The 22,829-nt window shown below is 44.5% G+C and overlaps 1 protein-coding gene across 1 annotated transcript in view; it reads right to left on the bottom strand.

Moving 5' to 3' along the window:
• The window catches only part of myo10 (myosin X), a 613,607-nt gene that overhangs the window by 89,627 nt on the left and 501,151 nt on the right, over positions 1-22,829 (bottom strand). Inside the window, exons 26-29 of the mRNA XM_068058429.1 lie at positions 16,943-17,066; positions 14,718-14,961; positions 14,492-14,587; positions 3,919-4,012 (exon numbers count right to left, since the gene is read on the bottom strand). Coding sequence (XP_067914530.1) covers positions 3,919-4,012; positions 14,492-14,587; positions 14,718-14,961; positions 16,943-17,066 — 558 coding nt within the window. The remainder of the gene's footprint in view (positions 1-3,918; positions 4,013-14,491; positions 14,588-14,717; positions 14,962-16,942; positions 17,067-22,829) is intronic.

The following is a 22,829-nucleotide window of genomic DNA, read 5'->3' as shown; positions in this document are numbered from 1 at the left end:
CCACCTGTCCCGATATTTTCCCTGCCACCTACCTATACTAGTGACAATTTATAATGGCCAATTTACCTATCAACCTGCAAGTCTTTTTGGCTTGTGGGAGGAAACCGGAGCACCCGGAGAAAACCCACGCAGACACAGGGAGAACTTGCAAACTCCACACAGGCAGTACCCGGAATCGAACCCGGGTCCCTGGAGCTGTGAGGCTGCGGTGCTAATCACTGCGCCACTGTGCCGCCCTTTAGCTCAGTTGTTTGTTAAGAAAATAGTGTCAGAAATACTATACTTCAATGAATTATAGTTTGATTAATTGTTGCTCCTGCAGCTTACTCATCCAGAAATAAAACTCATGTAAACATTTGAAATAAAAACTGAAAATTTTGGAAATACTCAGCAGATCTGTCAGCATCTGTGGAGAGAGCAACAGAGTTAACACGCTGGATTTTACCAGCCCTTTGAGGACCGGCTGGGGAGGCGGGAAGGCTGGCAAAATGGTGCAGGAAGGCAGCAGGTGGCATACCCGTCATCTTCCTGTTGCCATGATGACCAGGTAAACCCTGGCGGCCACTGGTGGGATCTGCGAGAAGGATCTCCTTTTCAGGCACTCTTTGGCCCATGAGGGGCCCCCTGGCAGCAACGGCCTCCCACTGGCACTGGCACCACCTGCCCTCAGCAACACCCTACACCACAATCACCCCCCACTATCACCCCTCCCATGCACCCCCCCCCCCCACAAATCCCAGGGCCTGCCTGACTGGCTCCAGCACCCCCAGATCCCATTTACGTGCCTTGGAGGGCACACTGCCACCCTTATCCTGCAGGCGCGGCCCCAGCAGTGGCTCCGGTCCCGCTGACCACCAAAGCGGCTTTTCCCCCTCGCTTTCAGTGGGGGACCCCTGCTTCTTCCATAAAATCCAGTCCAACATTTCAATTTGATGACCCTTTGTCAGAACTGTGAGTACTTAGAGATGTAACAGCTTTTATGCAAGGCAGGAAAATTTGGGGAGAGGGGAGGAAAGAAGAAACAGGAAGGTCTGAGAGATTCTGTGAGAGGTTGGAAGGCAGGAGAGATTAAATGACAAAAGGGATGATGGTTCAAGGCAAACAGAGATTGCGGTACTTTGATGACTGTAGCGGTGCCATTTCTTGCTTTCACCTTGAACTAGAAAACTACATCAACTGCGGCACAGTGGTGCAGTGGTTAGCACCGCAGCCTCACAGCTCCAGGGACCCGGGGGTTCAATTCTGGGTACTGCCTGTGCAGAGTTTGCAAGTTCTCCGTGTTTGCGTGGGTTTTCTCCGGGAGCTCCGGTTTCCTCCCACATGGCAAAGACTTGCAGGTTGATAGGTAAATTGGCCATTATAAATTAACCCTAGTATAGGTAGGTGATCGGCACAGGTGGGGATGTGATAGGAATATGGGATTAATGTAGGATTAGTATAAATGGGTGGTTGATGGTCGGCACAGACTCGGTGGGCCGAAGGGCCTGTTTCAGTGCTGTATCTCTAAATAAATAAAAAATTAAAACTTAGCTTCCAAATTCCAACCGACTATTGCCTTCACGTAGTCCATTTCTGACTCTTCTTAGTTTTTTTTTAGTTTTAGAGATACAGCACTGAAACAGGCCCTTCGGCCCACCGAGTCTGTGCCGACCAACAACCACCCATTTATACTAATCCTACACTAATCCCATATTCCTATCACATCCCCACCTGTCCCTATATATTTCCCTACCACCTACCTATACTAGGGGCAATTTATAATGGCCAATTAACCTATCAACCTGCAAGTCTTTGGCATGTGGGAGGAAACCGGAACACCCGGAGGAAACCCACGCAGACACAGGGAGAACTTGCAAACTCCGCACAGGCAGTACCCAGAATCGAACCCGGGTCCCTGGAGCTGTGAGGCTGCGGTGCTAAGCACTGCGCCACTGTGCCGCCCCTCTTTCCTTCCTTGACTTATCTGTGTCCATTTCTGGGGATAGGCTATCGACTCATTTTCATTAGAAGCCGACTGACCCTTACAGCTACTTTGACTACACTTACTCACACCCAGTGTCCTGCAAGACCATTTCATTCTTCCAGTTTCTCTGTCTCTGTTACAGCAGTTCTGACAATGTAACTTTCCATACCAGTGCTTCTCAACCGAGATTCCCTCTCATCATTGTTGACAGGGTGCTCGACTGTGTTCATTACATTTCCCACACCTCTGCTTTCACCCCTTCCCAAAACCATGATACCTTTGTGCTCACATACCTACCCGCCAGGCTCTGCATTCAACAGATCATCCTCTGCCATTTCTGCCACCTCCAGTGTGATGCCACCACCAAACACATCTTCCCCTCCCCTCCGAGCCTTTCAAAGGGAATGTCCCCTGCTTAATACACGTCTGCTCTTCAGTTACCCCCAACATCCTCGGATGATGATGGCAAACACGAGGGGACATAGCTTTAAGTTGAGGGGTGAAAGATATAGGACAGATGTCAGAGGTAGTTTCTTTACGCAGAGAGTAGTAGGGGCGTGGAACGCCCTGCCTGCAACAGTAGTAGACTCGCCAACTTTAAGGGCATTTAAGTGGTCATTGGATAGACATATGGATGAAAATGGAATAGTGTAGGTCAGAGATGATCGGCGCAACATCGAGGGCCGAAGGGCCTGTACTGCGCTGTAATGTTCTAATTCTAATTCTAAAAACACCCCCTCCCCTTTCCATGACACCTTCCCATGCAAGTGCAGGAGATGCACACCTATCCTTTTATTTCCTCCCTTCTTAACGTACAAGGCCCCAAACAGCGATTTACTGTACTTCTTTTGAATTAGAATACTGTATTTGCTGCTCACGCAGTCTCCTCTACACCAAGCAGCCCAAACGCAGACTGGTTGACTGCTTTGCAGAACATCTCCGTTAAGTCAGTAAGTGTGATCCTGAGCTTCCAGTCACCGGTCATTTAAATTTTCCACTCCACTCACACTTTGAACTCCCCATCTTTGGCCTTCTATACTGTTCCAATGAAGCTCAATGTAAGCTTGAGAAACAGCACCTCATCTTTCACCGAGATAATTGACAGCCTTCTGGATTCAACAATGAGTTCAATAATTTCAGATTGTAACCACTGCCCCCCACTTTTAGTGTTTTTTTGGACAACATCCATTCATGATGATTCTGATATTCCATTTACACCCCCTTTGGACACATCTTTTATTTCTTTATTTGTTCCATTACCATCAGCTTTAGCCTTGCACAATCATCCCTTTTGCCATTTCATCTCTCCTGCCTTCCCCCCATATCAAATCTTCCCTTTTGCTCTTACCTCCCCTCTCCCTGCTTCAGAACTGTTACATTTCTAAGTACTCCCAGATCTGATGAAGGATCACCAACCTGAAATGTTAACTGTTTCTCTCTCCACAGATGCTGGCAGACAGACTATCTCCAGCATTTTCTGTTTTTATTTCAGATTTCCAGCATGTACGGTATTTTACTCATGTAAACATTTAATGGAAGCACTTATCCTGCTTTGAAAAGGGAGCACCAATGTTGAATAAACTTTCCTTAAATTTCCAAAACAGTGTGCAAGAGCACCCAAAATGCTTAGGGAATCCTCCGGTCACTCTGTAAATGAGCCTGCTCTGTATTTATAGTGAAATCGAAAATGTGATTTGTTAAAAAATCAGGTTGACAATTTGCCCCAAAAACTAAGCAAAAGCAATCTTCATAGGTACATTTATGTCATTGCTAAACATATTGACAAAATGACTTTTTGTCCTTTAAAGTGAAAGTGCAATATTTTACAAATACAATGTGAAACAGTGGACAGAAAAAACTCCTTCTTTGTGTCAGATAACTCATCCTTTTAAAACACACGACAAAACAAATGACAACACTTTATCATCAATGTCAGAAAAGAACAAATAACTCACCACTGCATTATGTGGGTTTGCTTGCTCATCATGCATTTCTCTAATCTCTTGCTCAGTTGATCCATGAACTTGGCTTAGGATGCTGAACCACTGGCTGCATCACAAAAATGAGAGATGGAACCATGCTAGCTAAAAGAAATTTCTGTTCCAGTGTAATAAGTTCATTAGGTTAGATTAGATTTGCTTGAAAATTTTAGACACAGTTGGACAAACTTTCCACTGTCAAACTGCTTTACTCAAGAAAAAGTTCTCTAATCTTGTGCTTCAGGCCTTTGTTGATTCAGTCATAGATTTATTCTATGCAGAAGGAGACCATTTCATCTATCAAGTCCATGCAGAGCAATCCAGTCAGTCCCATTCCCCTGCTCTGTCCGCATGACCCTGCAAGTTTATTTCCCTCAAGTGCCATCCAGTTTCCTTTTGAAATCATTCATCATCTCTGCTTCCACCACACTCGCAGGCAGTGAATTCCAGATCATTACCACTCGCACTGTAAAAATGTTCTTCCTCACATTTCCCCCTGCGTCTCTTGCCGAAAACCTGTGTCCCTTAGTCAAAGTACCATCAGCTAATAGGAACAGCCTTTCTTTGTCTACTTACCTAAACTTGCCATAATCTTGTACACCTCTATTAAATCACCCCTCAATCTCCTTTGCTCCAAGGTGAACAACACCAGCTTCTCCAACCTAACCTTGTAGCTAAAATCCCTCATCCCTGGAACCATTCTGTTAAGTTGATGCAGCATACATGAACATCCAAAATGCACTTGATAAAGTGCCACATAACAGCTTTGTTGTTAAAGTTAGAGCCCATGGAATAAAAGCATGGATATGAACTTGGCTCAGTGGCAGGAAACAGAGTAGTAGCGAACGGTTGTTTTTTAGACTGGAAGAACATATACAGTGGGGTTCTCCAGGGGTCAGTATTATGACTCCTGCTTTTCCTTATATATAAATGAACTAGACTTGGGTGAACAGGGCACAATTTCAAAATTTATGAATGACATAAAACTTGGAAGTATTGTGAACTGTGACAAGGATGGTGTTAGCCTTCAAGAGGACATAGGCAGACAACCGGCAGAGGAAATTTAATGCAGAGGATTGTGAAGTGACTTATTTTGGTGGGGAGGTGGAGGAGAGGCAATAGAAAATAAACGTTACTTTAATTTACAATTTTAAAGGGTGTTACGACCAGGTGACTAGGAGGTCTAAGGCTCCTCTTTCACCCTTTCTCTGGGTTGACCACAACAGGGTTTATCCTTTTTTAACACAGTAAATTTATCACCTCAGTGAGCGCTTGCTCTTGTTCCTCTAATGTAATTGCAAAATAATCAGTCAAGACAGGTTTTCTTCAGTTTAAACAAGAAAAATGTAAGTTTATTACTCTAAACACTCTAAACCAGTTAAAATTACCAAAATACACTAAGCATTCACGTACACCTTCACACAAAAGTCACACACATGCAAATAGATTACAGAGGGAAAACAGATTTGGTGGTTGGAGTAAAATCCAGAATAAATGGAATTTAAATACAGTTTTAATTCTCAAGTCCTAAGCTGAAGTTGTATTCCTGAAGTCCTCGTTGGTGAGCTTGCTTTTCTCAGGGCTCCTGAAGGCAGGACAGGGGTTCGATTCTTGTCCCCTAGTTGCTGGTTGAGGGAGCCTGTTTCCAGTTGCAGCTGGGTTTTCTCTTGATATTTACTGGAAAGAGAGAGAGACCGTTGATGGCTCTTCAGTTACTCCTGTCTGCTTTCTATGTGAAAAAGCTTACAGTCTCTCCAGAGCTGCGCAGGCAGTCACATGACATTATCAAGCCCCTTTGTTGTTTGAATGAGGTCTTTCTGGAATCTTTTCTGAGATTCAGGTTGCTACACCTCAAGCTGTCCAGTCACACTTGGAGGGGGTTGGCTCTTTCATAGTCAATGGGGGTAGATGGCCCTTGACGACCGTGCTGATAATGCCATTCCAGGTAATTTAATCAGCAAGAGCACCTCATTATCCTGGCTAGGTTGAGTCAGGCATGTCATCGCCAGACTGATCTTTTGACATTTCAAATGTAAATTGCAGCGGCCATCTTGGCTGCCAGTTTACTTTTTAAAAATGTTACTTGTAAGAATTTCCAGTAAAAGTCAATTGCGAGATTCCAACCAATGAAATTTATATTTCCCATTTGGCATTTAGGGTTTTCATGACAAGGGAGTGCAGCAGCAGAGGGACCAGGGGTTATATGTGCACAAATAATTGAAGGTGGCAGAGCAGGTTCAGAAAGCAGATAATAAAGCATATGAAATCCTGGGCATTAGAGGGAGGGACATAGAATACAAAAGCAAGGAAGTTATGATAAACCTGTAACAAACCCTGGTTCGGCCTCAACTGGAGTCTTGTGTTCAGTTCTGGGCACCACACTTTAGGAAGGATGTGAAAACATTAGAGAGGGTGCAGAAAGAATTCATGAGAATGGTTCCAAGGAAGAGCAATTTCAGTTATGTAGATAGATTGGAGAAGCTGGGTCTGTTCTCCTTGGAGAAGAGAAGATTAAGAGGCAATTTGATAGAGGTGTTCAAAATCATGAGGAGTCTGGACAGAGTAGATAGGGAGAAACTGTTCCCATTGGTGGAAGGATCAAGAACTAGAGGGCGCTAATTTAAGGTGATTGGCAAAAGAAGCCACAGTGACATGAAGAAAAACTTTTTTACGCGATGAGTGGTCAGGATCCGGAATGCACTGCCTGAGGATATGGTGGAGGCAGATTAAATAGTGGCTTTCCAAAGAGAATTGGATAATTACCTGAATAGAAAAAAACTGCAGGCTGCGGGGAAAAGGCAGGGTAGCGGAACTAGACAAGTTGCTGTTGCAGAGAGCCGGCATGAACAAGAAGGGCCAAATGGCTTCCTTTCATTTAATATCCATTCCATGATCTCCTCCGAACCCTCACATCCTTCCTGAAGTGTGGTGACCAGAAATGGATGCAATACTCTAGTTGTGACCTAACCAGAGCTTTCTTCGGGAGGCGGAGGAGGTTATTGAGAGGAGTTATGGGGAGGTAGTCACACCTCAGGTAAAAGAAGTAGGTAGATGGGTTACCGTCAGGGGAAGGAGAGGGAACCAGCAGGCAGTGCAGGGATCCCCTGTGGCTGTTTCCCTCAACGACAGGTATACCGTTTTGGATACTGTTGCGGGGGACGACTTACCAGGGGTAAGCAATGGGGTACAGATATCTGGCACAGAGTCTGTCCCTGTTGCTCAGAAGGGAAGGGGGAAGAGGAATAGAATATTAGTCATTGGGGACTCCATAGTTAGGGGAACAGATAGGAGGTTCTGTGGGAACGAGAGAGACTCACGGTTGGTATGTTGCCTCCCAGGTGCCAGGGTTCGTGATGTCTCGGATCGTGTTTTTGGGATCCTTAATGGGGAGGGGGAGCAGCCCCAAGTCGTGGTCCACATAGGCACCAACGACATAGGTAGGAAGAGAGATGGGGATTTAAGACAGAAATTTAGGGAGCTAGGGTGGAAGCTTAGAGCAAGAACAAACAGAATTGTTATCTCTGGGTTGTTGCCCGTGCCACGTGATAGCGAAGCGAGGAATAGGGAGAGAGAGGAGTTGAACACGTGGCTGCAGGGATGGTGCAGGAGGGAGGGATTTGGTTTCCTGGATAATTGGGGCTCTTTCTGGGGTAGGTGGGACCTCTACAAACAGGATGGTCTTCACCTGAACCAGAGGGGTACCAATATCCTGGGGGGGAGGTTTGCTAGTGCTCTTCGGGGGGGTTTAAACTAATTCAGCAGGGGAATGGGAACCCAAATTGTAGTGCCAGTGTACAGGATGTTGAGAGTAGTGAGGTCAGGGATATGGTTACAAGGAAGCAAGAGGGCGCTGGCAAGCAAGAACCTGGTTTAAAGTGTGTCTATTTCAACGCCAGGAGCATCCGGAATAAGGTGGGTGAGCTTGCAGCATGGGTTGGTACCTGGGATCTCGATGTAGTGGCCATTTCGGAGACATGGGTAGAGCAGGGGCAGGAATGGATGTTGCAGATTCCGGGATTTAGATGTTTCAGTAAGAACAGAGAAGATGGTAAAAGAGGGGGGGGTGTGGCATTGTTAATCAAGGAGAGTATTACAGCGACAGAAAGGACGTTTGAGGACTCGTCAACTGAGGTAGTATGGGCTGAGGTTAGAAACAGGAGAGGTGAGGTTACCCTGTTGGGAGTCTTTTATAGACCTCCGAATAGTTCCAGAGATGTAGAGGAAAGGATAGCGAAGATGATTCTCGACAGGGGTGAGAGTAACAGGGTAGTTGTTATGGGGGACGTTAACTTTCCAAATATCGACTGGAAATACTATAGTTCGAGTACTTTAGATGGGTCAGTTTTTGTCCAGTGTGTGCAGGAGGGTTTTCTGACACAGTATGTCGACAGGCCAACCAGGGGCGATGCCACATTGGATTTGGTACTGGGAAATGAACCCGGCCAGGTGTTAGATTTAGATGTAGGTGAGCACTTTGGTGACAGTGATCACAATTCGGTTAGGTTTACCTTAGCGATGGGCAGGGACAGGTATATACCTCAGGGCAAGAATTATAACTGGGGGAAAGGAAATTATGATGCGATTAGGCAAGATTTAGGATGCGTAGGATGGGGAAGGAAACTGCAGGGGATGGGAACAATCGAAATGTGGAGCTTATTCAAGGAGCAGCTACTGCGTGTCCTTGATAAGTATGTACCTGTCAGGCAGGGAGGAAGTTGTCGAGCGAGGGAGCCGTGGTTTACTAAAGAAGTTGAAGCGCTTGTCAAGAGGAAGAAGAAGGCTTATGTTAGGATGAGACGTGAAGGCTCAGTTAGGGCGCTTGAGAGCTACAAGCTAGCCAGGAAGGATCTAAAGGGAGAGCTAAGAAGAGCAAGGAGAGGACACGAGAAGTCATTGGTGGATCGGATCAGGGAAAACCCTAAGGCTTTCTATAGGTATATCAGGAATAAAAGAATGACTAGAGTTAGATTAGGGCCAATCAAGGATAGTAGTGGGAAGTTGTGTGTGGAATCAGAGGAGATAGGGGAAGTGTTAAATGAATATTTTGCGTCAGTATTTACAGTAGAGAAAGAAAATGTTGTTGAGAATACTGAGATTCAGGCTACGAGGCTAGATGGGATTGAGGTTCACAAGGAGGAGGTGTTAGCAATTTTGGAAAGTGTGAAAATAGATAAGTCCCCTGGGCCAGATGGGATTTATCCTAGGATTCTCTGGGAAGCTAGGGAGGAGATTGCAGAGCCTTTGTCCTTGATCTTTATGTCGTCATTGTCGACAGGAATAGTGCCGGAAGACTGGAGGATTGCAAATGTTGTCCCCTTGTTCAAGAAGGGGAGTAGAGACAGCCCTGGTAATTATAGACCTGTGAGCCTCACTTCGGTTGTGGGTAAAATGTTGGAAAAAGGTTATAAGAGACAGGATTTATAATCATCTTGAAAAGAATAAGTACATTAGAGATAGTCAGCACGGTTTTGTGACGGGTAGGTCGTGCCTCACAAACCTTATTGAGTTTTTCGAGAAGGTGACCAAACAGGTGGATGAGGGTAAAGCAGTGGATGTGGTGTATATGGATTTCAGTAAGGCGTTTGATAAGGTTCCCCACGGTAGGCTATTGCAGAAAATATGGAAGTATGGGGTTGAAGGTGATTTAGAGCTTTGGATCAGAAATTGGCTAGCTGAAAGAAGACAGAGGGTGGTGGTTGATGGCAAATGTTCATCCTGGAGTTTAGTTACTAGTGGTGTACCGCAAGGATCTGTTTTGGGGCCATTGCTGTTTGTCATTTTTATAAATGACCTGGAAGAGGGTGTAGAAGGGTGGGTTAGTAAATTTGCAGATGACACTAAGGTCGGTGGAGTTGTGGATAGTGCCGAAGGATGTTGTAGGGTACAGAGAGACATAGATAGGCTGCAGAGCTGGGCTGAGAGATGGCAAATGGAGTTTAATGTGGAAAAGTGTGAGGTGATTCACTTTGGAAGGAGTAACAGGAATGCAGAGTACTGGGCTAATGGGAAGATTCTTGTCAGTGTAGATGAGCAGAGAGATCTTGGTGTCCAGGTGCATAAATCACTGAAGGTTGCTAACCAGGTTAATAGGGCTGTCAAGAAGGCATATGGTGTGTTAGCTTTTATTAGTAGGGGGGTCGAGTTTCGGAGCCACGAGGTCATGCTGCAGCTGTACAAGACTCTGGTGAGACCGCACCTGGAGTATTGCGTGCAGTTCTGGTCACCGCATTACAGAAAGGATGTGGAAGCTATGGAAAGGGTGCAGAGGAGATTTACTAGGATGTTGCCTGGTATGGAGAGAAGGTCTTACGAGGAAAGGCTGAGGGACTTGAGGTTGTTTTCGTTGGAGAGAAGGAGGAGGAGAGGTGACGTAATAGAGACATATAAGATAATCAGAGGGTTAGATAGGGTGGATAGTGAGCGTCTTTTTCCTCGGATGGTGATGGCAAACACGAGGGGACATAGCTTCAAGTTGAGGGGTGATAGATATAGGACAGATGTGAGAGGTAGTTTCTTTACTCAGAGAGTAGTAAGGGCGTGGAATGCCCTGCCTGTAGCAGTAGTAGATTCGCCAACTTTAAGGGCATTTAAGTGGTCATTGGATAGACACATGGATGAAAATGGAATAGTGTAGGTCAGATGGTTTCACAGCTCGGCGCAACATCGAGGGCCGAAGGGCCTGTACTGCGCTGTAATATTCTAATTCTAATTCTAATTATAAAGATTCAGCATAACTTCCCTGCTCTTGTACTCGTTCCTCTATTTATGAAGCCCAAGATCCCTCTTGCTTTGTTACCTACTCTCTCAATATTTTCTGACACCTTCAAAGACCTATGCACATGAGCCCCAGGTCTCACCATCCCTGCACACTCTTTAACACTGTCTTTAAGTCTCTATTGCCTCTCTCTATCTCTTCTGTTAAGATGCATCACCTCACACTTGGTACTAAATTCCATCACTTGTTTGCCCAAATCCGCTAGCCTATCTATGTCCTGTTGCAATCGATTGATATCATCCTCACTGTTGGCCACACCTCCAAGTTTGGTATTATCAGCTAATTTTGAAATTTTACTTAATATTCCAATATCCACGTCATTTATATTTTATTTATTTATAGGGCGTGGGCATCTCTGACTAGACCAACATTTACTGCCCATCCCTCATTGCCCTTGCTAGGCCACTTTAAGAATCAACCGCACTGCTGTGGGTCTGGAGTCACATATATGCCAGACCAGGTAAGGATGGCAGATTTCCTTCCCTAAAGGGCATTAGTGAACCAGATGGGTTTTTAAACAACAATCGACGAATAGTTTCATGGTCATCATTAGACTAGCTTTTTTAATTCCAGATTTTTATTTATTGAATTCAAATTTCAACATCTACAATGGTGGGATTCGAATCCATGTTCCCAGAGCATTAGCCTAGGGCTGGATTACTGGAAGGACAAGGGCAGCAGATGCATGGGAACATCACCACCTGCAAGTTCTCCCCCAAGCCACACACCATCTTGACTTGGAACTATATCGCTGTTACTTCACTGTCGCTGTGTCAAAATCCTGGCATTCCCTTCCTAACAGCACTGTGGGCTACACCCCAAGGACTGCAGTGGTTCAAGAAGGCAGCTCATCACCACCTTCTCAAGAGCAATTAGTTTTGGGAAATAAATGCTGGCATAGCCAGCGTTGCCCCCATCCCCCGAATGAATTTAAAAAACTAAGTAATTAGCCAGATCACCCTCATTAGCGGGACATTCCAAACCATCTTGAGGCATTCATAAACGGTGAAGGCCTTCAGTGGGTAAACCTTGACAAGCCCCACCTGAGAAATGTTTTGGGTTTTAGACTTGGGACCTTATTAAAACAAAGGGGATTTAGAGTACCATGTGACCGTCTGTCCATCTCAGAAGAAACTGGGAGTTGTTCTACAGCCAAAGAGACAAGCAGTAACTGAGTGTGCAGCAGCAGGGAAGATTGCAGGTTTCCCTTTCTCTCTCTCTCTCTCCCCCCAGAAATCATCAAGTTTGAAAACCGTCTGCGACTGCGGGACCCTCCTTTGCTACAGCCAGCAAACAGGGGAAGACAGCTGACTACAATTCAGCCTTCAGGGAAACCCTGAGCAAAGCAAGCCAGCCAAAGTGAACTTTGATCAGCGAACACTTCAAGAATACAGCTCAGCCGAGGACTACCGGATCATCCACTTCACAGACTATATTTAAGTTCCACTTATTCTGGATTTTAATTCAACCATTTTTCCCTCTCTAATCTATTTGTGTGTGCGTAATTCTCGCGTGAGCATGCACGGGAACGTGTAGCGTATTTGTTTAGTATTTTTAAATTGGGATTAAAGTGTTAAGTATAATAAATTTACCTCTTTCTTGTTTACACTCAAGAAAACCTGTCTGATTGGTTCTTTCACAGTCACAGTAAAGGAAAAAGGTAAAACACTCACGGAAGTGGTAAGCACAACCACAGTTTAAAAGGAATAAACCCTGTTGTGCGAATAAGAGGAACAGCGAAAGGGGAGCCTGAGACCCCTCCTCATCTGGCCATAACAATAGGCAGCAGAACATTTTTCAAATAGGCAAAACAAGAAGTTTTTTTTTTTAATATGCCATCAAGCCCTGAATTCCACTTTGTATTGGCACTGACACAAGGAGAACACTGTGCCTGTCCATTTCAGGTTATTAAGGTACAAAGTCTAAACCACTTCTAATGTTAGAAATTATTTTGTTAATACAATGAACCTGGTATGATATGTAACACATGATACAGAAAAGGCTACAGGCCCTGTAGTACTGAAGACTTGTGCCGCTCCAGAACCAGCTGTGCACCCTAGCCAAGCTGCTCAAGTACAGCTATGACACTGGCATCTGCCCAACAATGTAGAAAATTGCCCAGGTATGTCCCGTCCACATAAACAGGGCAAATCCAATCCAGCCAATTATCACCTCATCAGTCTACCCAAAATTGGCTCCAGACCTCATTACATTCTTGGTCCAAACATGGACAAAAGAGCTGAATTCCAGAGGTGAGCCAAGAGTGACTGCCCTTAACATGAAGGCAACATTATGTGGCATCAGGAGCCTTAACAAAATTGAAGTCAACGGGAAGCGGGGAAACTCTCCACTGATTGGAGTCATTCCTAGCACAAAGGAAGATGGTTGTGGTTGCCGGAGGCCAATCATCTCAGGCCCAGGACATCAGGGCGGCACAGTGGCGCAGTGGTTAGCACCGCAGCCTCACAGCTCCAGCGACCCGGGTTCAATTCTGGGTACTGCCTGTCTGGAGTTTGCAAGTTCTCCCTGTGTCTGCGTGGGTTTTCTCCGGGTGCTCTGGTTTCCTCCCACAAGCCAAAAGACTTGCAGGTTGGCAGGTAAATTGGCCATTATAAATCGCCCCTAGTATAGGTAGGTGGTAGGGAAATACAGGGCCAGGTGGGGATGTGGTAGGAATATGGGATTAGTGTAGGATTAGTATAAATGGGTGGTTGATGGTCGGCACAGACTCGGTGGGCCGAAGGGCCTGTTTCAGTGCTGTATCTCTTAAAAAGAAATCACTGCAGGAGTTCCTCAGTGTAGTGTCCGAGGCCCAACAATCTTCAGCCACTTCATCAATGACCTTCCCACCAACATGAGGTCAGAAGTGGGTATTTTGCTGATGATTACACAGCGTTCAGTACCATTCGCAACACCTGAGATGCCCACATGGCAGCCAGACCAGGACATCATTCATGCTTGGACTGATAAGTGGCAAATAACAAGTGGCGGTCAATGACCATTTCCAACAAGAGAGAATCTCACCATCTCCCCTTGACATTCAATAATATTACTGTCACTGAATTCCCCACCAACAATATCCTGAGGGTCACCATTTACCAGAAACTTAACTGGAACAGCCATATAAATACTGTGACGACAAGAGCAGGTCAGAGACTGGGAATTCTGAGTCAAGTAACTCGCCCCCTGACTTTCTACCATATACAAGGCACAAGTCAGGAGTGTGAGGGAATTCTCTTCACTTGCTTGGATGAGTGCAGCGACCACAACACTTAAGAAGCTCAACACCATCCAGGACAGAGCAGCCCACTTGATCGGCACTCCATCCACCACCTTAAACATTCACCCCCTCAACCACCAGCACACTGTGGCAGCAGAGTGTACCATCTGCAAGATGCATGGCAGCAACTCGCCAAAGTTCCTTGGACAGCACCTTCCAAGTCTGCAACCTCTACCACCTAGAAGGACAAAGGCAACAGATGCATGAGAACACCACCACCTGCAAGTTCCCCTCCAAGTCACTCACCATCCTGACTTACAACAACATCACCGTTCCTTCACTGTAGTTGGGTTAAAGACCTGGAACTTCCTTCCCAATAGGACTGCGAGTGTTCCTACACCACGTAGGCAGCAGCGGTTCAAGAAGGGAGCTCACCACCACCTCTCAAGGATGGGCAACAAATGCTGGCATTGCCAGTGATGCTCACATCCCATGAATGAACGAAAAAAACATGGTCCATCAATGCTAATTGAATCTGACAACAAAACAATTACCTGGCATCTTCCGCTGTCTCCGCAATAAGGTAGAAGATACGATCTTCTATTACTATATTAATGCCATTCTCCTTGCCAGCGTCATCAATAATCTCTCTAAAAATGAAAACAAAACTACAGAATGTTATGCAATTATTTTAACAGTGCTGGTGCAGAGGAACAGGTCACTTAAGGTACGTTGTTACCAGCAGCTTTAACAGTATGACTTTATTAAATTGAACATTACCTTGCAGATCTGATATCAATGGTTCCTTTTAGCTTCTCTTCACTGTCATTCTCAAAATACATTAGTTTGCTCTCTCTCAGAACAAACCAGCGTCTTTTCCAGTTGCGTCTTGATAAGGTTGATGTGCCGCCACCTTTCTTGTGCAACCAGCCTAGCTTCAAGGCTTCCTGTTTTGAACGGAACCACATGAAGGTTTCGTCCTTTAAAACACACCATCGGCGTTTCCATGTATTCATCAGGCCTCCTGAGAAACAAATACAGGAACTTCTACCCAACTTTGTAAAGGAATTGACTCAAAACCAAGAAATAGAAACTCTTCAACTTGAACAAAAAGGTACAATATCTCAGAGGGGTATAGTTAACTTGAATATACTTTCCACTGTGCAATTTTTATATAAACACAATAACTTGCATTTCTATAACACCTTTAATATGTAGCAAAACATTCTAAGGTGCTTCACATTTGACATCAAACCACATAAGGAGATAACAGGTGATCAAAAGCTTGGCTGAAGAAGCAGATTTAAGGAGAGTTTTAAAGGAGGAGTGAAGGCCCAAGAGATTTAGGAAGAGAATTCCATAGCTTAGGCAGTTAAAAGCATGGCTGCAAATGGTGGAGCAATAAAAATCAGGGATGTGCAAGGGGCCAGATCTGGAGGAGCACAGAGATCTTGGAGGTTTGTCGGGCGATTGCCGGTTATAGAGATAGGGAGGGGGCAAAGTCATGGAGAAATTTGAAAGCAAGGTCCGCGAGCATGTGGATGATGGTGAACGGGACTTGGGGCAAGTTAGGGTCTTAAGTATTCCATGTGCAATTCTTCACACTGAGATCTTCAACCATGTGAACTTTTCTTTAAAATAATCACAGTAAATAGAAAGTTATAGCACTTTTCACATCTTCAGAACATCCCAAAAAAAAGACTGCAATTGTTAAGTGCCTATCACAACCATAGGACATCCCAAAGTGCTGTATTGTATTTTTGAAGTGTAGTCACTGGTGTAATATACTGCAAGGTCCTACAAGCAGCAATATGATAATGAGCAGATAACCTGTCTTAAAAATGTTGATTGTAGGATAAACATTGGTCAGAACACCAGCGGTAACTCTCCTGTTCTTCAAAATAGTGCCATGGGATCTTTTACGGCCACTTGCGAGGGCGGGCAGGGCATCAGTTTAGCATTGCTACTGAAAGATTGCACCTCCACTGCACTAGCAGTCTTGATTTTTGTGCTCAAGTCCTGGAGTAGGACTTAAACCCACAACCATCTGATTCATAGGTGAGAGTGCTACCAACTGGGTTTCCGCCGGGTGCTCCGGTTTCCTCCCACCTCCAAAAGACTTGCAGGTTGATAGTAAATTGGCCATTGTAAATTGCCCCTACTGTAGGTAAGTGGTAGGAGAATTGTGGGGATGTGGTAGAGAATATGGGATTAATGTAGGGTTAGTATAAATGGGTGGTTGTTGGTCGGCACAGACTCGGTGGGCCGAAGGGCCTGTTTCAGTGCTGTATCTCTAAATAAAATAAATAAATACATAAATAACTGAGCCACAGCTGACACTTGAGGTACTTAAAAATGATTGAAATAATTTTGAAGTTTAATTGCTGTTTCAATGTATTGAAAAATGGGATATTTATATTTAACAAAATCCCAGAAATAGCTGTGATAAATAGCATGATGGTTTGTTTTAATGATGTTGGGTAGAATAACAGAAGAACATTTCTGCTGTTTTTCAAATTGTTGAATCAGGTCTTTTACATCTATCCGAGAATGCAGACAAGGCCTTGGTTTAACGACTTATCCATAAGATGGCACTCTCTCAGTACTGATTGGAGTGTCTTCGATTCAGTTAGCTGACTACCGGGGACCATTCCCACAGGTCACCAATGGCAACCTTCTACCATTCTGACCCCACTGCCACTCACCAGCTCCTTCTGGGCTCAGGCAGGAATTGGGCCTAAACCATGTTAATGAAATCCACAAGTTAAAATGGACCAGGACTCATGTTGGCAAACTTGACTCCACACTGAATAAGTTAAAATAGAGATTTATGTATTCAAGACTCTGGAGTTGGGCTTGAATCCACACTGGCATAAGCAGCATTACTGCTCACTTTTTAAAAAACACGAGAATGATGAAAACAGCAGGTCAATAGTTCAGAAGGTGGTTTAGGTTGTTATAAATAGCTTTTGCTTATTTCACACTATTGGCAAATTTGATTTTACCTTTCATAAATAGGAAACTGTGAAAATATGGCAGACTGACACAGCTGTAGACTGAATCTCGTCGGTAAGCCAGCTCATCGTCTGTGTCAAATCTGGAATCCAAATCATCATCGCTCTCGTCAAACTACAGCGAAGGAGAAGAAATTGTTAATAATAGATGATAATAGCAACAGGATTTTTCTAAAACGAAATATTTTATTATTTGAATATGTTTGTTAAAAGGTAATACTGATAATCTGCATTTCAGACTACCTGACTGCAATTTAGGGACCTGTCATTTGGGACTTGGTGGGTTGGGACAGTGTTACAATTAGCTGGGATAAAAGTGTCTGACTTCATTCAAGTGAGATTGGTCAAGAAGAGGCACAGCTGCCATCTGCATTGTCAAAATGAACCACTGCTGCTCTTGCAGACATCAAGGACTGGCACTTTTACAGGCACACAAAACTGCACAGTGGCGCAGTGGTTAGCACCGCAGCCTCACAGCTTCCAGGGACCCGGGTTCGATTCTGGGTACTGCCTGTGTGGAGTTTGCAAGTTCTCCCTGTGTCTGCGTGGGTTTCCTCCGGGTGCTCCGGTTTCCTCCCACATGCCAAAGACTTGCAGGTTGATAGGTTAATTGGCCATTATAAATTGCCCCTAGTGTAGGTAGGTGGTAGGGAACATATAGGGACAGGTGGGGATGTGGTAGGAATATGGGATTAGTGTAGGATTAGTATAAGTGGGTGGTTGATGGTCGGCACAGACTCGGCGGGCCCAAGGGCCTGTTTCAGTGCTGTATCTCTAAACTAAACTAAACTACCAGAGCAATGTGTGGAGTATGTGGTGATTTAACCTTCCATCACTATGTCACTGATAGGTACTTTTTGGTCCACTTCAAGTGTTGGAATACTTCTGAATTGATCTCAAAGTGGTGTTCAATCCCATATCTGATCAGAGCCTGAATGCAGAATCTGACATAGTGATAAAAGATGCAACACTCACCTGTAGGGTAAAACGTGTACACAAACACACAAATATGTTCACTAGGCCATGCTATTATTTGAAGAGATTAACTTAAACACACACCCAGCACTTGGAAAGAAAGTCTTTTTTTTAAAAAAAAACATTCAATTTTAGATTACTTCAGTTTGTTTTCCAACCCCATATATTATTAAATTTTCCCCTTGGCAGCTCCCCTTCAAGAGTCTCCTACCTGCGTGACAGGTACAGCAAGAAATTCTCATATTCTAAATATTTATCTAAATAAAAGGAGCTAGGCATCATTAGCAGAATTAATGACTAGTAGGTGATTCTCCAGTATCTGTGTTGGGGCTTTAACTATTCAATGTTTTCATTAACAACTTAGATGATGGGGTGGAAAGCTACATATCCAAAATTGCCAATGGCACAAAGATAGGTGGCATTGAAAGTAGTGTAAATAGAGGCGTAAAATTACAAAGAGATATTGATAGATTAAGTGAATGGGCAAAATTGTGATAAATGAATTGCCACGCCGAAAAATGTGATGTCACGCACTTTGGGCCGAAAAAGAATAGAACAGGGTACTTTCTAAATCATGAAACAGTGGAGGTCCAAAGAAGCCACTGGTGGTCCAGGTACACAGATCATTAAAATGACATGAACAGGTACCGAAAATAATCAAAAAGGCTAATGGAATGCTGTCCTTTATATCTAGAGAAATAGAATACAAGAGGGTAAAAGTCATGCTTCAGCAATACAAAGCACTGGTAAGACCATATCTGGAGTATTGAGAATAATTCTGGGCACCACATCTTAGGAAGAATATATTAACCCTGGAGGGAGTACAGCATAGATTTACTAGAATGATACCTAGACTCCGGGTGAAGCTACGAGGAGAGACTAAACAAACTGGAAAAAAAGAAGAGTTGCATTGATATAGTGGCTTTCATGACCACTGGACGTCCCAAAGGATTTACAACCAATGAATACTTTTGAAGCAGCTAATTTGCACACAGCAAACTCCCACAAACAGCAATGTGATAATGATCAGATAAGCTGTTTTTGTGATGTTGATTGAGGGATAAATATTGGCCAGGACACCAGGGACAACTCCCCTGCTCTTCTTCAAAATAGTGATCATTTTACATCTACCTGAGAGGGCAGATTGGGCTTCAGTTTAATGCCTCATCCAAAAGATAGCATCTCTGACAGGGCAACACTCCCTCAGTACTGCACTGGAGTGCCAACTGAGGTTGTTGTGCTCAAGTCCTGGAGTGGGATTTGAACCCAAACCTTCTGGCTCAGAGGCGAAAGGGCTACCAACTGAGCCACGGCTAACGAATAGAGTTGTACTCCCTTGAATTTAGAAGGATACGGGGTGATTTTTCATCAAAGTTTTCAAGAATTAAGTGGAACAGATAGGGGTAGATTGGGAGAAACTAGCTCTGCTGGTTGTGGAGTCTAGAACTAGGGGGAATAGTCAAAAAATTGTAGTCAGACCTTTCAGGAGTGAAATTAGGGAACACGTCTTCACGCAAAGGGTGGTAGAGGTCTGCAATTCACTTCCACAAATGATAGGCCTTTGACAAGGTCCCGCATGGTAGGCTGGTCCAGAAGGTTCAAACACATGGGATCCAGGGTGAGCTAGCAAATTGGATACAAAATTGGCTTGGTGATAGGAGGCAGAGGGTGGTAGTGGAGGGTTGTTTTTCAGATTGGAGGCCAGTGACCAGTGGTGTGCTGCAGGGATCGGTGCTGGGCCCTCTGTTGTTTGTCATATATATTAATGACTTGGATGTGAATGTAGGGGGCATGATTAGTAAGTTTGCAGATGACACCAAAATTGGTGGGAAAGTGGACAGTGAAGAAGATTGTCTAAGGTTACAACAGGATATAGATCAACTGGGAAAGTGGGCAAGGGAGTGGCAAATGGAATTTAACGTAGACAAGTGTGAAGTGATGCATTTTGGGAAGTTAAACCAGGGCAGGACATATACAGTGAATGGCAGGGCCCTGGGGAGTGTTCTTGAGCAGAGAGACCTTGGGGTGCAAGTACATATTTCCCTGAAAGTGACAACACAGGGTGGTGAAAATGGCGTATGGCATGCTTGCCTTCATCGGCCGAGACACTGAGTACAAGGGTTGGGACGTCATGTTACAGTTGTACATAACGTTGGTTAGGCTGCATTTGGAGTACAGTGTGCAGTTCTGTTCGCCGCACTACAGGAAAGATGTGATTAAGCTAGAGAGGGTGCAGAAAAGATTCACAAGGATGTTGCCTGGTTTGGAGGGCTTGAGCTATAAGAGATTGGATAGGCTGGGTCTGTTTTCCTGGAGCAAAGGAGGCTGAGAGGGGACATGATAGAGGTACATAAAATTATGAGAGGCATAGATAGGGTAGATTGCCAGAGTCTGTTTCCCATGGTAAGAGTGAGTAAAATTAGAGGGCATAGATTTAAGGTGAGAGGGAGGAGGTTTAAAGGGGATCAAAGGGGTAAATTTTTCACACAAAGAATAGTGGGCATCTGCAATGAGCTGCCTGAGGAGGTAGTGGAGGCAGGAACAGTAGCGGCATTTAAGAGGCATCTGGACAGGTACTTGAATGAGCAAGGCATAGAGGGATATGGATTTAATGCAGGAAGATGGGATTAGTATAGATAGGCATTATGGTTGGCATGGACGCGGTGGGCCGAAGGGCCTGTTTCTATGCTGTACGACTCTATGACTCTCTAATTTATGTTAGATCAATTGTTAATTTTAAAACTGGGATTGATAGATTTTTGTTAGCAAAAGGTATTAAGGGATAGAAGCACAGAAAATTTATGGCACAGAAGGAGATAATTCAGCCAGCCCAATATCCGTGCCAGCCAAAAAAACTAGCCGCCCAATTTAATCCCACTTTAAGGTCTACAGCCTTCAGGTGCATGTCCAGGTACCTTTTAAAAGAACTGAGGGTTTCTGTCTCCACCACCATTCCTGGCAGTGAATTCCAGTCACCCACCACCCTCTGGGTGAAAAAGTTATTCCTCATGTCCCCTCTAATCCTTCTACCAATCACCTTAAATCCGTGCCCCCTGGGAATTGATCTCTCCAATGGGGGAAACACGTCCTTCCTGTCTACTCTATCTAGGCCGCTCATAATTTTGTACACCTCAATTAAGTCACCCCTCAGCCTCCTCTTCCAAGGAAAAACAACCCTAGCAATCCAATCTTTCTTCATAGTTGCAACTTTCAAGCCCTGTCAACATTCTTGTAAATCTCCTCTGTACTCTCTCCAGAGCAATTATGTCCTTCCTGTAATGTGGTGACCAGAACTGTATGCAATACTCCAGCTGTGGCCTAACCAGTGTTTTATACAGTTCCAGCATTACATCCCTGCTTTTGTATTCTATATCTCGGCCAATAAAAGGAAAGCATTCAATATGCCTGCTTCACCACTCTTATCTACCTGTCCTGCCACCTTTAGGGACCTGTGGACAGGCACTCCAAGGTCTCTCACTTCTTCTACCCCTTTATTTTATTTTATTTAGGGATACAGCACTGAAACAGACCCTTCGGCCCACCGAGTCTGTGCCGACCATCAACCACCCATTTATACTAATCCTACATTAATTACATATTTCTACCACATCCCCACCTGTCCCTATATTTCCCGACCACCTACCTATACTAGGGGCAATTTATAATGGCCAATTTACCTATCAACCTGCAAGTCTTTGGCATGAGACAGGAAACCAGAGCACCCGGAGAAAACCCACACAGACACACGGGGAACTTGCAAACTCCACACAGGCAGTCCCCAGAATTGAACCCGGGTCGCTGGAGCTGTGAGGCTGCGGTGCTAACCACTGCGCCACTCTCAATATCCTCCTGTTTATTGTGTATTCCCTCACTTTATTTGCCCTTCCCAAGTGCATTACCTCACACTTTTCTGGACTGAATTCCATTTGCCACTTTTCCGCCCACTCAACCAAACCATTGATATCATTCTAGAGTCTACAGCTATCACTGTCACGGCCAATTTTTGTGTCATCAGCAAATTCCTCAATCATGCCTCCCACATTTAAGTCCAAATCATTAATATATACCACAAACAGCAAGGGACCCAACATTGAGCCCTGTGGAACGCCACTGGAAGAAGCATCCGTCGACCACTACCCTTTGTTTCCTGTCACTGGACCAATTTTGGATCCAACCTGCCACATTCCCCTTTATCCCAAGGGCTTTCATTTTACTGACCAGTCTGCCATGCGGGACCTTGTCAAGAACCTCACTAAGATCCATGTAGACCACATCCACTGCATATGGATATGGAGTTCAGTTTCATTGAATGATGGAACAGGCTCCAGGGGTTAAATGGCCTACTCCAGTTCCTATGTTCTTCGAATTGCATTTGGATTGTAAAAGGTTAAGAGGCATAAACAGGAAAGTGCAGTCAAGGCCACAATCAGATCAGCCATGATCTGATTGAATAGTGGAGTGGGCTCAAGGGGCTGAATGGCCTACTCCTATTTCTTATGTTCTTACGTAAAAGACAAAACTAATCTAATTGGAACAAAGCCAACCAGTATCAAGGATTGTATGATGTGCTCAAGGCTTCCTTGAGACACACTCATTGCTACTGACCTATCTTTCTGCCCAGGTCATGCTTAGTAACAGTTCAACCAAGTTGAGGAAATCCTGAGGCAACCAGGTTCTAAGGGTTTGGGCTGTTGGACAGAGATATGGTAAATTCCCACCATTTTCAAGTACTCATAAACTAAATTACCAGGGCATCGTTCAAAGCACATCATGCTGTTCTCGGAGATACTTCCTGGTGGCGAAGTGGTTTTTTTGTTTGAGTGGAGGTCTGAGTAAAACAGTACTTTATCACTCCTTGGTTGGCAAGTGCCTTTTACAGTACATCACTGGATGCTCTCTACTT

This window comes from Heterodontus francisci, chromosome 2 (genome assembly GCF_036365525.1).
Source record: "Heterodontus francisci isolate sHetFra1 chromosome 2, sHetFra1.hap1, whole genome shotgun sequence".
In the NCBI taxonomy this organism is placed as follows: Eukaryota; Metazoa; Chordata; class Chondrichthyes; order Heterodontiformes; family Heterodontidae; genus Heterodontus; species Heterodontus francisci.
This window is presented reverse-complemented; position numbering and strand designations above follow the sequence as displayed.